Here is a 15,051-nt window from a genome sequence, read left to right as displayed (position 1 = left end):
GTAGCAACTGGTACATTGGGGTGTGTTGGGGGAGACATCAAGAAACTTCAGAGCACAGACTTAAATGTGAAAATCTAAAACCTCAAAAGCCCCAGGAGACAACACAGAACAACCGCTTCATGGCCCTGCATGAAAAGGGCTTTCTAGTCATACCTCGAAATCCACAAGTCTTTAAAGAAATGATTGGCCATTCGGCTACCTAGAGAAACAAAATGTAAGCCTTCTGCAAGACAAGCGACCTAAGGCACTGTAGGCACAGTCTTACAGGGAGACCATTAACAACAGCCATGTGGGAAACAGTCAAGGATACGGGCGAGGCATTCACAGAGGAGGTGCACAAAGTTCTTCAGCAGGGGAGAGGCTAGAACTGAGGCGTTATTCGCTCATTTGACTGGCAAAACTCCAAAGGAGCAGCATTACTCGTAAGAGCCAGGACCCAGATACTACCTAGATGCCCCTCAACTGAAGAATGAATAAAGAAGATGTGGTCCATTCACACAATGGAGTATTGCTCAGCTTTAAAAAATAACGACAGCATGAAATTTGCAGGCAAATGGATAGAACTAGGAAAAATCACCCTGAGTGAGGTAACCCAGGCTCAGAAAGACAAACACGCTATGTCCTCACTCATAAGTGGATACTTGATGTTAAACAGAGTACAACCAGACTACATCCCACAGCCCCAGAGAAGCTAGGTCACAAGGAGGACCCTAAGAGGGGAGCATGGATCTCCCTGGGAAGGGGAAATAGATGAGATCTCCTGGGTAAACTGGGGGTGGTGGCATCAGAGAGGAGGGGATGGGGGATGTAACAGGAGGGAACAGGAAGGTCATGCTGGAGGAGGGATGGAGTGGGAGAGCAGTGAAATTGATATCTTGTTAGAGGGAGCCATTGTGGGGTTAGGGAGAAACCTGGTGCTAGGGAAATTCCCAGGAATCCACAAGCATGATCCATCTAAGACCCCTAGCAATAGAGAGGGTGCCTGAATTGGCCTTTCCCTGTAGTCAGACTGGTGAATACTCTGTCATCATAGAGCCTTCATCCAGTAACTTATGGGGGGCGGGGGGGGGTCAAGATCATGATGGGGAAATCTACAGAGACAGCTGAACCAAGCTCATGGGAACTCACACATTCCCTGACAGCTGTGGAGCCTGCATAGGCCTGAACAGGCCCTCTGCATGTGGGAGACAATTGTGTAGCCTGGTCTGTTTGAGGGTCCCCTATCAGTGGGACCAGGATCTATTCCTGGTGCATGAGCTAGCTTTTGTGAGTCCATTCCCTTTGGTAGGATGCCAGGCTCAGCTTTGATGGAGGGGGAGGGGTTTGATCCTGCCCCCACTTAATGTACCAGACATAGTTATCTCTCCATGGGAGTCCTTAAGATTTGGGAGGAGTGGGTGGGGGGTAGTTTGGGGAAGGTAGGAGGGAAAACTGTGGTTGGAATGTAAAACGAATAAAAAATACAAACAAACAAACTCCAAAGGTGTCTATGTGCAGGATGTGGTGAGTTCTCCTCAGGGGGAAGCAATCTCTCTCTCTCTTTCTCTCTCTCTCTCTCTCCCTTTCTCTCTCCCTCCCTCCGACCAACTCTCCCTCTCTCCCTCAAAGGAAGGGTTTCTCTGTGTAGCCCTGGCTGTCCTGTAACTCACTCTGTAAACCAGGCTGGCCTCAAACTCATAGAGATCCACCTACCTCTGCCTCCTGAGTGCTGGAATTAAAGATGTGGGCCACCACACCCAGCTTTACACTTTAATTTTTAAAAATTTGTTTGTATGAGTAGACACACCCATACCACGGCACACATGTTGAGGTCAGATGACAACTTAAGGAAATCTTACCATATGGGCCCCAGGGATTGAACTCAGGTGCCTCTGAGCTATCTTAGCAGCCAGAAGCAAGCTCTCTCTTACTGCTGGGAAGAGAACAAATTCCTACACGCCCAGTCTACAGGGTGGATTTACAGAAATTGTCAAAATGTTGATCCAGAGCAGGGGCCTTGTTCAATGTTAGGGTCCCTGCAGATCCAGAGTGGGTGCCTAGTTCAATGGTAGAGTATATGCAGACCCAGAGTGGGGGCCTTGTTCAATGGTAGGGAGCCTGCCTACAATGCTTGTGGCCCTGGTTTGGGTATGCACACACAAGCATACAAACATACCAGCTAGCTAGCTACTGCCTTTCTGAAATTTTGCCCTGTTGAAAGCTTGTCACATACTGGGCGGTGGTGGTGCACGCCTTTAATCCCAGCACTCAGATTGGTGGTACACGTCTTTAATCCCAGAGACAGAGGCAGGCAGATCTCTGTGAATTCAAGGCCAGCCTGGTCTACGGAGTGAGTTCCAGGACAGCCAAAGATGCACAGAGAAACCTTGTCTCAAAAAATAATAATAATAATAATAATAATAAAAACCCAGCTTGTCATATAGGAAATGACACATGTCAAAGGTCACAGAAGCAATACTGCAAAGCAGAAGAACGAGCAGTGTATGCCCTAATCTTCTATATACCAGGGTGGAAACTTCTAAGCTAGATTACTAAGTGAAAAAAATCTAGCTGCAGAATTATATGTACAGTATTTAACTCTTGTGCTTAAAATGAGTGATAGAGTAAAACCTGAAAGTCTCGCTTTATGTTGTCAATTTTTAAAGATATTTTTTCAATTTTTAAAAATAAATACAAGTAAAGAACTGAAGAGCAAGCACAGTGCCTCCTGAGTCCTGGTAAATGAAAAGACCCACATAAAGGGGCAGCCTGTGAAATTCCAGGGCACCAGTGTGTGTAAAAGGACCTAAAAGCTTCCAGAAAGAATTAGATCCCAGACAAAGAAAAAGAAACTGGCTGACCCCGTCTCCAAAGCAAGAGCCTATTCCTCACCTCCAATCTCTGTGGAGCATCCCTGTCCAAAGACAATGAGACAATGGTTATCAACCTAGAACTTTATGTCCAACCAGGCTGCCAGTCAAGGGCAGCAGTCAAAGCATTCAAGACGTGCAGTGACTCAGAATGTCACACTTCCAAGGCCCTCACTTAGGAAGCTAGAAGGTGTGCTCCTCAAAGTGAAGAAGTTGGTGATTGTCTGATATCCTGTATTGAGAACCTCCTACTGACACGTTACTAAACCAGCATAATTCATAACTACATCCAAATATCTATTCTTGAACCCATACGTAAGTTGCTCTCACTCCCCCCCCCCATCTACCAAACTTGTCTTTGCAAGAGACGGAGTATAGAAAACCACATACAATCAAGCTGTAGAGAACAAGTGACCACGTGGCACCCAGCCCCAATTGGCACATCTACAACACAACTCCTGCACTAAGGCTCAGGGAACATCAAGGAAGAGGGGGTGGGAAGACAGAATAACAGCCAGAGAAACAGAAAGTCTGCTGTGAGATTGTGTCTCCTGGTAATGGAAATGTCAGGGAACCTACACCCACGAAGTCTCAACCACATGACTGCCTGAACAAGAAGAAGACCAATAGACAGGATAACACGGAGGAAGTAACTCATAGGGCCCCAACCCTAGACAAAGAACTACAAGCAACTAAGAAAAGCTGAGAGCAGAAAAAAATAGTCTTTCCTAGGGAACATCCCGTCCTGTTGGTTATCTAATACCAAGTTGTCAGACCTGAAATCATATATACACTTAACATTATCTAGACTAAGTGCATTGCATTCACGTGTTTAGGAATACATGTATACATGCACACACAGACACAAAGAAAAAGAAAGAATGCATTTGAGAGAGCAAGGCAGGGTTACATGAGAGAGGTTGGGAAAGCTAAAAGGAAGGGGACAAGTAGTATAATGATATTTTAATTTCAAAATAGTAAAAATAATTTTAAAAAAAAATCCCAGGTGAGCTGGGCGGTGGTGGTGCACGCTTTTAATACCAGCACTCGGGAGGCAGAGGCAGGCAGATCCCTGTGAGTTCGAGGCCAGCCTGGTCTACAAGAGCTAGTTCCAGGACAGGAACCAAAAAGCTACAGAAAAACCCTGTCTCGAAAAAAAAAAAATCCCAGGTGAATACAGCAGAAAGGATGCCTTTCCCTCTCCAAATGCATATACACATGGGTCTCATGGGATCTGTGCTGCAGCAGAAATAGACTGGGGACCTAACCACAGGGTCCTCCAGACAGAAACTGGCGGCCCCTTCACCTGGTGCAGGACAGCTGTGAAGAATGGGTGTGGTGGCAGAGCAGAGCAATGCAAGAGTCACCTGATGTCCACTGGAACCTTCTATGTGCAGTCAAGACCCATCCTTCAACCCTTCTCTGTTCGCCCACAAGGTCCTCGTCTCTCTTTTCCTCTCCGAGGGCACTTTACCAGCAGTGTGTGCACACCGTCAGAGAGCACATCCCACACCTCTCATGAGGCTCACAGGATCAGCCTCCACAACTGTGTACCCACTGGACACTGAACTGCTGCTGCCAGCAGCTCTCCTACAGACTTCTGTGACCTCTAAGATAAGTCAAAGGAATGGCATTTGTCAAGAAGTGGTCAGTCATGCTAACTCTGTGAATACTTACAGGGACAACTTTAAGCCACTGAGAGAAGCACTTGGCAGTTTGTTTCTCTCTCTGTATGTTTACTGCTTCTAAATTCCCCAGGTGAATAGAAATGAAAAGCACCCCACATAATACAGGGATGCAGAACCTGGAGAGTAAGACTCTGTGTTGAATCATAAATGAAGGCAGGTACCATGTCTTGGCTCTGGTACTTACCCTCCCATATCTGCTGTGCCTGAAAATATGAGTAGTTACCAACTCCCGTGCAACCACCATCCTGAGTCAACACCAGCTTCCCGGGGACTAGGCACTGTCTCTCCCCCGCCCCCTGTGTGCAGTGGGGGACAAGCCAACCACAGTAAACGGGAAGAGTGCTCGCCTTCAAGAAGCACCAGTTCCGGGGACATCTTGAGGCTCTGGCTACAGCCAACTCACATAGCTGTGGCTGCTACATGCAGAGAGGCATGGCAAGGCTCACCTGTGTAATGCCCACCTTGCAGACTGCCATGGTGGTTGCAGACAGCATACAAGTCGTAGAGGAAGTCCATGGGGTAGGTGGTGGGGAGGCAAATCGGCTGCTTCCAGGAGGACCAGGTTCCAGTCCCTGCCTTAGAGTTGGTGCTCCTTCGTGCGACATGGGGAGCCATGTTGAGCCCAGACAGTGGGAACTTCACCAGCGTGGAGAGCTTGTTCCTTTTCTCCCCGACCTGACAGAACCGCTTCAGGTGGATGATCAGGATGTCAGGCAGGGTCCACAGGCTCAGCTTTACCACACCCTGCTGGAGGACTTGGCAGTGGGGGCACTTCCATGCATCGTCCTGGGCTAGCTGCAAAGGAAGCCATCTGAACTGTAAGGCCACCACAGTGCACAACCAACCCACCACAAGGCAGCCAGCCCGTCTCCCAGGGCGGGACCTGCTCCTCCTTGGTATAGGACTGAAAACATTCATCCAGGGTACAGCTGGGCTGCTGGTGTGCCTGCTGCTGCCGCCACACACTCTCTGCATCCTGGACCCGCTCCTCCTGGAGACTGCCAAACAGGCTGGATGGAAGGAGAAGGCACAGCATTCAGAGCTCTCCCTCCCAGAAGGACCTAACTGTCTCCACACAGAGAAACCAGGCCGGGCACTGGACAGGCAAAGCTACCCTCTCTGTGGGTTCCTGAAACCTCCTGCACCCCTAACTTTGCAACTAACTCTTAGAGAATCACCTGTCTCCCCTACCAGCTACTCAAAGGACCAAGTTGTAGGCTCCCCAACTAAGCACTAGTCATATACCTGATGGATTGAAACAAGTCCTCTTACAAAGTCTGGCTGAGGTGCTGTGAGAGGCAGCCAAGCAGAGTGATGAGCCTGGATTCAAGTCAGTCAGCCTGGCTTCAAACCCTAGCTCTGTGTGTATGAGCCATGTGACTTGTGCATCACCTAACCTCTGTGCATCTCAGTTTCAACCTTCGGGCAATGGTAGTGATAAATTCATAGTCCTTCCCCATAGGGTGTGATGAAGATGAAGCCGAGAGCTCATGGGAAATAAATGTTCTGAGCAATGTGTGGCCCAGGCTGAAGGTTACATGAGGGTTACTATTCCTAACACCCCACCGGTCCCCATCACGATCACCCACTGTGATCATGTGCCCACTGTGGTTATTTATAGAGGCAGTTCTAAGTTCTCTCAGAGGAATGGGATCCATCATACTAAAGGTGTGTATGCAGGATCTTACACACTAACTAGGGGACACCGCGTCCAGGAAAGGTTTGTGGGCAGAGTCATGCCCTAGCCCAGCTCTATAGGAGTAAAATTCCATTAACTCACTGCTCCATGACAGAGCTATCCCACTCCACGGCCAGCTTGACATGAGGAGGGCCTCCTGGCTTCCTGAGGTGCAAAGCCCTGAGGAGAAAATGAGGAAACCTGTCAGAAAACAGAGCTTCCTTCCCGCCCGTTCTCAGGGCTCAGCAGTCAGCTTCCCCATGCCTCTCTGGAGAAATGTTCCAGACAAAAACACCCCAAACTGACTAAAAACCACACTGAAGGGTTCTAAGTGGGCTGAATGCTTTAGTTCTTTGCTACCCCTTAACGCTCTCTACTGATCCTCCCTGGAGGTGGGAGCTCCATGCAGAACCTGCGTCCTTCTAGCTATTAGGACACAGTTAACTGTTCCACTGAAGGCCCAGCTGTCATTTCAGCATTTACAGGGAAGTTACACATTGCAAGGTTTGGATAGGAAATGTCTCCCACAGCTGGTAACATTGTTCTTCAAAAGGGAAGCTTAGATGGAGTAGGTCACTGGGGGATGGGTCACTGGGTGTATCTCATCTCTGATTTCTTCCTGTATCTCCTCTGTTTCCAGTCAAACATGAGTTAAAAAAAAGATCCTCAAGTATATAATACTCTGCCTCACCACAGGCCCCAGAACAACAGAGCCAGCTATGATGGACTGAAACCATGAGACAGAGTCAATCTTTCCTTCCCTCAAGGTCTTCCTGTCAGGTACTGGCTCACAGCAGCACCAAGTCAGAAGAACACCCTGATGAGCTTTGTGCACACAAAGCCAATACTGATGGCACCCCAGGAGAACTAACACCCGCCCCCAACAACAGTGCAGAAGGATCCCTGCAAACCCACCCACACCTCCCAAAGGCTTCCAAAGCCTCATTGTGTTGACAATCTCAGTGAGTCAAACGACAGCCCCTCCCACCTACTGGGGCTCCACCCATTTCAGAAAAAGCTGGAGAAATGAAGGAATAAAGTGGAGAGTAGAAGTTATACCCTGAATCAAGAAGAGCAGGCACAAGTAGTCGCTGAGTACCCAAAATACTGTTTAGGATTTGTGACAAGATTGTCACCAAGATGATTCAATAGGAAGTTCCGGACTCAATAAGACACAAAGTGAGAGGAAACTGCATACTCGGTAAGAGCGGACATACAAGGGACAATTTCCGTCCCTTATTTTCAATAGATTTTGCACTGCTTTGTCCTCCTGCTCTCAAGTACTTAGGTGCTTCCTCTCAAGTTTCTGTCGTTTCTGGTAACAACTCGCTATAGGTTGGTTCCAGCCTGCAGAGTGCATGTTGAGGAATGTTAACTGTCATCTCCACCACCGAATGCCATGGGCCCTTCTTCCCTAGGGCTTCCTTTTCCTGTCAGACCAAAGCAGGTCCTGGCTGACATGAATGGCTTCTCTCTCCCTAACTTAGCAGCTAAGGAGGGTAGGAATAAAGTATGCTGGAGAGCCTTCTGGTCCATCTCAACATTCTAGACTTAGCACCTCAAGCTGACCCAGCAGTAAACCAGAGACCCTTACTATGGCCTATGGGAATGTGCTCTATGGGAATGTCAGCAAAGGTATCAGGTTACTTGTGGAGAGCAAAATCAGTCCGTGGATACTTTACCAGCCCCGAAGATGTTTAGACGGGGCTGCACTGTGACAAGCTGTTGAACAGACATGCGGAGCATCGTGAAACCAGAAGCAGTGCCACAGTGGCTTTATCCCCCAGCTGTAGTCCACAACCTTTTATAGTTTAGGACCCATGGTCCAGCTGTAGTGTTCTCACCCACCTCAGAGGGGACACTCATTCCCACTGGGGGCCATAGCATGACCTAAACACATGATTATGGTGCATCTGTTAGACCGATCTGGGTGTAAACTCATACTTCTCCATTTACCTGCTGTGTAAGTACGAGCAAGTTAATCTCTGGTAATCTCATTGCTCCCTCATCTCTCAGTGGCCATTGTTGGACATGGGGTTAAAAAAGAAAAATAAAGGAGCAAAACATGTCTAAGAACCCAACGAGGTGGCTAGAACTAGAGAGGAACTGGTAAGGAGTGGCTAGTATTGTTAATAACCTTACTGCTCTGTAGACTTCTTGGGTAAGCCTAGCTCAGTAGGAACACGAGCCATCCCTTCCCTTACCTGTCAACTGCCCAGTGACAGAGGGGCCGGCTGTCCTGTGGAGATAAGTAGCTGCAGGCCAAGGAGAGCCCCACAACCCGGATGGAGAACAGAGTCCCCAGGTCCTGCCATGACAAAACCAGAAGGCGACAGTTCATCACATAGTCCCCGGGCTGAGCAATTGACTCTGTGACACACAAATTAATCAAAAGGGCAAGCACGTTTTTTCCTGCAGTATTTTGAATATTCTCTTAATAGCTGGTATTTAAAATAGAGAGCTACAGAGGCTTCATTGCTTTGAAGATTCAGTCTCTTAATACAATGATCTAATGCCATGCTCGCTACACTGAATGCAACCCGTCACACAATGAACACAGCATACACAGAAACGAGTGTTTAACTGGAGCAGATACCGATACAGTAAGTGGAAAGTAAAGTCTATTCGTAATTAATTATCAGTAAGTAGTTTAACCTTCTTTATGGATGTGGTTATCATCACCACGATGAGACAGTTGTGCAAAAACAAGTTCATATACACATGCTATGATATTCTAGCAGTTTTGAAGTTGAAGCAAGTCTTAATGTAAGATATGTTTATATTATAGATGCCTCAAAAAAAAAAGTCAGTGGAACAAATAAGTTGGTTCAAAAGTAGCCATAGGATCTGAATACGAGCTTCTCCAAACATGCAAATAACAAAAGCACAATAGAAGATGGTTACTACCATTTGTAGATAGGAAATGAGAACCAATGAACCAAGACCACAATGAGCTGTCATTCAAACCCACCATAACAACTGAATTTCTATATATAGTCTAATTTTAAAAGAAGAGAGGAATATGTGTTGGGGAGGATGTGGAGAAATCAGAACCCACATGCACGGCTGGTGAGAAAAGGTAAAACAGTACTGTGGCAACCGACTCTAAGGTTCTCACAAGGTTGTACCCACAGCTACCATCTCATCCATTAGCTTTACTCCTAAAAGACTATACACAGGGGACTTCAAAGATGTTTGGATAATCATGGTCACAACATTGTTTCCTATAGTCAAAAGATGGGAACACCTCACATATTGGTAACAGATAAATGGATAAATGAAATGCGGTAGATAGACACAACTCAACTTCACCCAGATTTTAAAATGGAGTAGGATGGAAAGGTAGCTTGGTGGTAGAGCACATTCTAAGCAGACTCAGGGTCTGACAAGTCATGCCCTTGCATACACACACACTTACACACACACACACTCACGCAGAGATCATAATATGACAAGGAAAGAAGTAAGAAATTTAGCACCTATGTGCTAGTGACTCATCACGCTTATCTTTAGCCTGAACTTCTAAGCTTGAGAGAGCTTCACTGTGCCCAAGGCCTCAGGGTTCATCTCAGGTACCCTGGGGTCCATCTCGGCACCATCTGGCGGGAAATCTAGCATATGCCACAGGTATTCCACTATTAAATGGGTACAGAGCTTTTGTAGGAGGATTGTTTAAAAAGCTGAAAGTATGGAAGTAATAGTTACATAGCATGGCAAATGCAATTAACATTTACTTATGAATGGTTAAGTTCTATATCTTGCCAAAAAATCAGTGTAGTTCATTCAAATAAAGGAAATATAGTTTTTGAAGCTGTCACTCAAGAACTTGGCTACAATGAGAAAACACTAAAATCTCCTTCTAATTAAAGCTGATCACAGATATCTGAAAATCACGGGGAAGGTTGGATTCTGTCTAGCAAGAGATGAGGGGGAACGCATTATTACTCCAGGAAAGAGTAATGGCCAGCACTTCAGAAGACCAAGAGGTCCAAAACACACTGAGACAACCGTGAGGGGCTCCTGTGGCTATGGCAGCAGCCATGTGCTGGCCAGGGGATAAACCAGAGCCATGCTGTCAAGGGTCGCTCTGTTTGGATGTCTCTTGTTCGTCTTCCCGTGTTTGTTTTCACCGAAACTTGGTCTATACGGCAGCCAAATAGGAGGGAGGGTCTTGTGAGAGGCCCTTCGGTTACTGGGGCATCCTCAAAAGAGACTTTAGTTCTCCAACTCCCCCATCCCATGCTACACTTGAGATGTGACGGTTTTGTTCCATATATGCTCCTGCCACAGCATGTCACCCCCTGTCATTCTCATGGCACCTGAATCCATGGAAGTGCCGTGACTCTGAACCCCCAACACTCTAAGGTCTATGAGCCTTTCTTCTTCCTGAGCCAGTTTCTGTGGAGTTAAATGCAGGGATGTGACACTGACCAGCACAAGGGCCTAGGCCAATGGTTTTCAACCTGTGGGTCATGACCCCTTTGATGTTGAATGACCCTTTCACAGGGGTCACCTAAGATGATCTCATATCAGATATTTACATTTTGTAACAATTTTGTAACAGTCGCAAAATTACAGTTATATAGTAGCAATGAAAATAATGTTATGGTTGGGGCCACCACACATGAGGAACTGTATTAAGGGGTCACAGCATTAAAAATGTTGAGAACCAGTGGTCTAGACAGAGAACTTCAAGGGAATTTGCCCAGCTCCTGGACTATAGTCAAAAGACAAAACAAAACCCCTCATGTATCCACCAACAATAAATGTACAATTACAATGTATGGTCGATCCACGGTTTTCTATAGTTTTGACAAGAGCAAATCAATGGCTGGAGCCTGCTAACCTCAGGGGCTTTGATTCAGGTTGGCCATGGAAGGGTGTACACTTTCTAAGAACGTTCCCTTCAGTCTGGGAGAAAGAGTTGTCCTTTGTCACTGCTGTGTGCACAGGGAGGCCATCCATTAGACAGATCCCAAGATCTATGTGGAGGCAGCCAACCCCGCATAAAGAAACAGTGCTGCGCTCACACCCGAGTTTACATGGAGACCATAAAAAGATGTTTCTGCAGTGATAAGTCTTTTTTCTATAATTTATGCAAATTAATTCTCTCAGCAAATGGCTCGTTTTTGTAAGGAACACTTTCCTGTCCTCTATTCTAGGCTAAACAGATTCGTCTTCGAGCCTTCAATGTATGTTCACTACGCCTAATCTCTTCAGCTCCGTTTTGAGAACTCTGAATAAATCCTTTTCAAATTATTGCCTTGAGGAGCCAGTCTTTAATTCAGTATTAAAAGGATTAAGGATGGGGGCTGGAGAGATGGCTCACTGATTAAGAGCAGATGCTGCCCTTGCATAGGATCTAGATTCAATTCCCAGTACCCACATGAGACAGCTCACAACTACCTGGAACTCCAGTGCAGGGGATACGATTCCCTCTTCTGGCCTCCCGACACAGTGCACATGTGTGGTGTACATACAGATAAGGAGGCACACACATATACATAAATAAATAAAATAAAATTTTAAAACGGAGTATGAATTAAGTAAGAGAGCTATCCAGAGAGCGCAAGCATTCTGAGTACGTGATTCCTGGAGCAGGTCATGCCCAGCTGCACATTTACCAACAAGGAAAAGGACCCAGGGCTGGGCTGAGGGTGGATGCACTTGAATCTGGCTAGCCTCACAGATGGCTTGATTAGTTTCTAACATTGAAAGACTGTAGGGCACAGAAGCAAAAATATATGCATGTGACATACAAGGAGCAAGGGTAGCTGGGGAAGGGGATACATCTGGAATCAATGCCCACATGAAAGTGGTTTCACCCCCTTTCAACAATCCCTGTGCACAGTCTGGGGGATAGCTGCCACTATTACTAGAGAGTCTGACCTACTTGTACAGAAGCTAGCTTCTAATTCCGGCTCTGTGGTATAAGGAACAAAATCCTTTAGACATAAAAGTTTGGACAAATATAGTGAAGGTCTTTAATAAGTTGTTCTTCGGTATGAACCCTAAATCAAATGTATAGGGCTGTCTTTGAGAGAAAGAAATAGCAATGTGGCAGATTATCTATGAAATAATTTGGTATAACCCATTAAAAGGCTCTTATTACACAGTTTCTCAAACAAGATTTTCAAGACTACGGATGCAACCCTGAAAATTCCAACACCTTCCCTGCCAGAGCAGTTCATGACACAGAAGCAAAAAAACCAATGCTTTTATGGCAAAAGTCAGTGAATTTTTAAGCTTTTAAATTTTTTGAAGCAAAATAAGAAATTATTTTTCCTTGAATTTTTAAACTCGGTTTCTTAAAACAAAATTATTTTCTCATCTAGATCTTCACTCGTGAACATCATCATCAACAACCATTCATTTTCCACAGAAATTATGTGTCAAGGGGCTCAGCAGGCAAAGGCATCGCTTCCAAGCCTGACAACCTGAGTTCAATACCTTCCAGACCCACAGGTAGAAGAAGAGAAACAACAGAGTCCTCCGACACCCACATGGGCATCACGGCACAAACAGGCGCACAGACACACACAATAAATAAATAATGAATGAATAAATAAATAAATAAATAAATAAATAAAATTTTAATTTTTAAAATAAAAACAAATGAAAAAAAAGAAATTCTATCTCAAGCCAGGTGTAATTTGTGCCTGTAACCTCAGCCCTCGAGGAAGTTGAGGCAGGAGGACTGTCGCAAATTCAAGGTCAACCTGGACAGCAGAGTAAGACCTTGTCTCAAGAAAGAAGGTTGGGGAGAAGAGAAGAAAATTTTAACAATTATCTTCAAATTTTGATCTATATGAGTAAGCTACAACTAGCGAAAACTATAGAAAGCCATAAATACACGAAGCTGAGAATAACAACGCAAATGCTGCTCTTTATTTCAGGGATTGTTGTGAAAGTGTCTCCTAACGTGAGAGATGAAAACATCAGAAGCCACACATCCTTGCACACCAACTGCACACACACACACACATTCTTGAACTCACACACAGACCTGTGCAGGGACTTCACTCCTCATGAGGCACCGAACTTTGCTGAGAATACACTGTTGTAGCTGGGCCCAGGATATGGTTCTGTCTTCCCGTATCAGGAACGGTGGCCCAAACCTGAAAATGCAAGGAAGGAAGTAATAAGTTATTTCTGCAGAGAAAAATTCAACAAGAGTCATGTATGTTTGCTTCACTCTGGTTCCTCTCCAACGGATTAGTGAACAGTTAGGAGCCAAGGCCTACATGGAGTTGCCAGTTGCTTATATATTACACACATAAGCTGCTGCCTTGCAGACTGTTCTAAGGGCCAGGCTCCCACAGCACAGAACAGGGGAAGGGGGTGTGGGAACCAGAGCAAAGCATCCATATAACACACTGTCCTATCTCAGGAATATTCCCATTACTGGGAAGTTTCCCATATCCCAACCCACTGAATGTCCAGCAGTGGGTTTGGCAGTAAGCACAGGATATACCTATGCCCCCTGCTCTGCCACAGTCACCCTTACCCTAGCTGTGGGACGATCTGACTGAATAATGAGAAACTACTGAATCAACATTGTTAAAACTGAGCATCACTGAGGGAACCTGTCTGGATGGGGAAGGGCACCCTGTGCAGCCACTGAATGGACGGGTCAGCTCATCAATCTATCCTGTGTTGTTATGCAGTTTGAGTTGCTTCCAGTTTGTTATTGTTTAAACATTGCTACTTACAGCAGGAACTACACTTAGGGGCACAGACTCTCAGCTACATATTCTTTTAGAATGGAGATTCTATAAACAGAAAGGCAAAGCCAATGCTACATAACCTCCAAAATGCCCTACAAAAAAAAAAAGCCATGTCAGTCTACTAGGGAAGCAAGTACCTTTATTCAGGTCTCTGGATAAAGAGCTGGGTTGTTTTGTTTGGGGTTTTTTTTTTTTTTTTTTTTTTTTTTTTTGGCTTTTTGTTGCTCTGTTTTGTTTTATCATCTTGTCCCATAAGTTGCTTTATTCTTGTTCAGAATGAGTGGTTTAGATTTCCTTAGCAATCTAAAGGGCTAGGAATAGAATCTCACCACTGCAGTAAGAATTCTCGCCTTGCCAATGACACTGAATCTTTTACCCTATGCATATCCAGTGAACTTATTTTACTATGTATGAGACATGCTAACTTATTTAAGTGAGAACGAGGTTTCCTATGATGTATGTGACCCTTCACCTCTCATGAGGCATATGTACTTTCCCTCATTTTCTTTTGCCTTTAAGTTTTTACATTTGGTTTCAGATTAAAATGTTAAATTTATTTAAAACATAAGCCTTCTCCTTCGTGGTCCCTTGTTTTATGTGCTTCAAAAGGGGCCTCTTTTACTCAAAGACATAAATATTCCGTGTTGGTTTTCTGTTTTGTTTGCTTTGTTGAAAAAGAGACTCAGTCAGGGGAGCATGCCACCTACACTGCTTTTCAGGTAGTTTGTGGCAATTTTTCTGTGATTACCTTTTTAATTAAGTTGGAATTTATATGTACAAATGTATGACAAGAGGAAGGTATGATTTAAAATAAAAAGTGATTTGCTCAGCCATAATTATTGGATAATGTATCCATCCCTAGGACAATGAAATAGATGCCATTTTATCAAATAGTAAATACCTAAAGATACTTTGACCTATTCTGTTCTGTTTATTAATTTTCATATTCTTTTACCTATATCATAATATTTTAACAATTAAAATTTTATTGACCTGTCTATCATACTACATATCCATGACTCTAGGAGGTAGCAGACTGAGGCAGAGGATCATGAATTTGAGGCCAGCCTGAGCTACACAGGGAGTTCAAGACCAGCCTGGGCTAAAGA

General features: G+C 45.1%; 1 protein-coding gene across 3 annotated transcripts in view; it reads right to left on the bottom strand.

Moving 5' to 3' along the window:
- Usp43 (ubiquitin specific peptidase 43) overlaps positions 1 to 15,051 on the bottom strand; it is a 64,391-nt gene that overhangs the window by 18,857 nt on the left and 30,483 nt on the right. For 2 of the 3 annotated variants that reach the window (XM_050162783.1, XM_050162785.1), the window contains exons 8-12: positions 13,222 to 13,333; positions 8,420 to 8,523; positions 6,318 to 6,395; positions 5,421 to 5,547; positions 4,984 to 5,332 (exon numbers count right to left, since the gene is read on the bottom strand). In XM_050162783.1, coding sequence (XP_050018740.1) covers positions 4,984 to 5,332; positions 5,421 to 5,547; positions 6,318 to 6,395; positions 8,420 to 8,523; positions 13,222 to 13,333 — 770 coding nt within the window. The remainder of the gene's footprint in view (positions 1 to 4,983; positions 5,333 to 5,420; positions 5,548 to 6,317; positions 6,396 to 8,419; positions 8,524 to 13,221; positions 13,334 to 15,051) is intronic. The other variant, XM_050162786.1, reaches the window with a different exon arrangement.

The sequence above is a fragment of the Alexandromys fortis genome, unplaced genomic scaffold, assembly GCF_014885135.2.
Source record: "Alexandromys fortis isolate MF-2015 unplaced genomic scaffold, M_Fortis_MF-2015_v1.1 scaffold_84, whole genome shotgun sequence".
In the NCBI taxonomy this organism is placed as follows: domain Eukaryota; kingdom Metazoa; phylum Chordata; class Mammalia; order Rodentia; family Cricetidae; genus Alexandromys; species Alexandromys fortis.
Note: the sequence above shows the minus strand (reverse complement) of the source record. Positions and strands in the feature narration are given on the sequence as shown.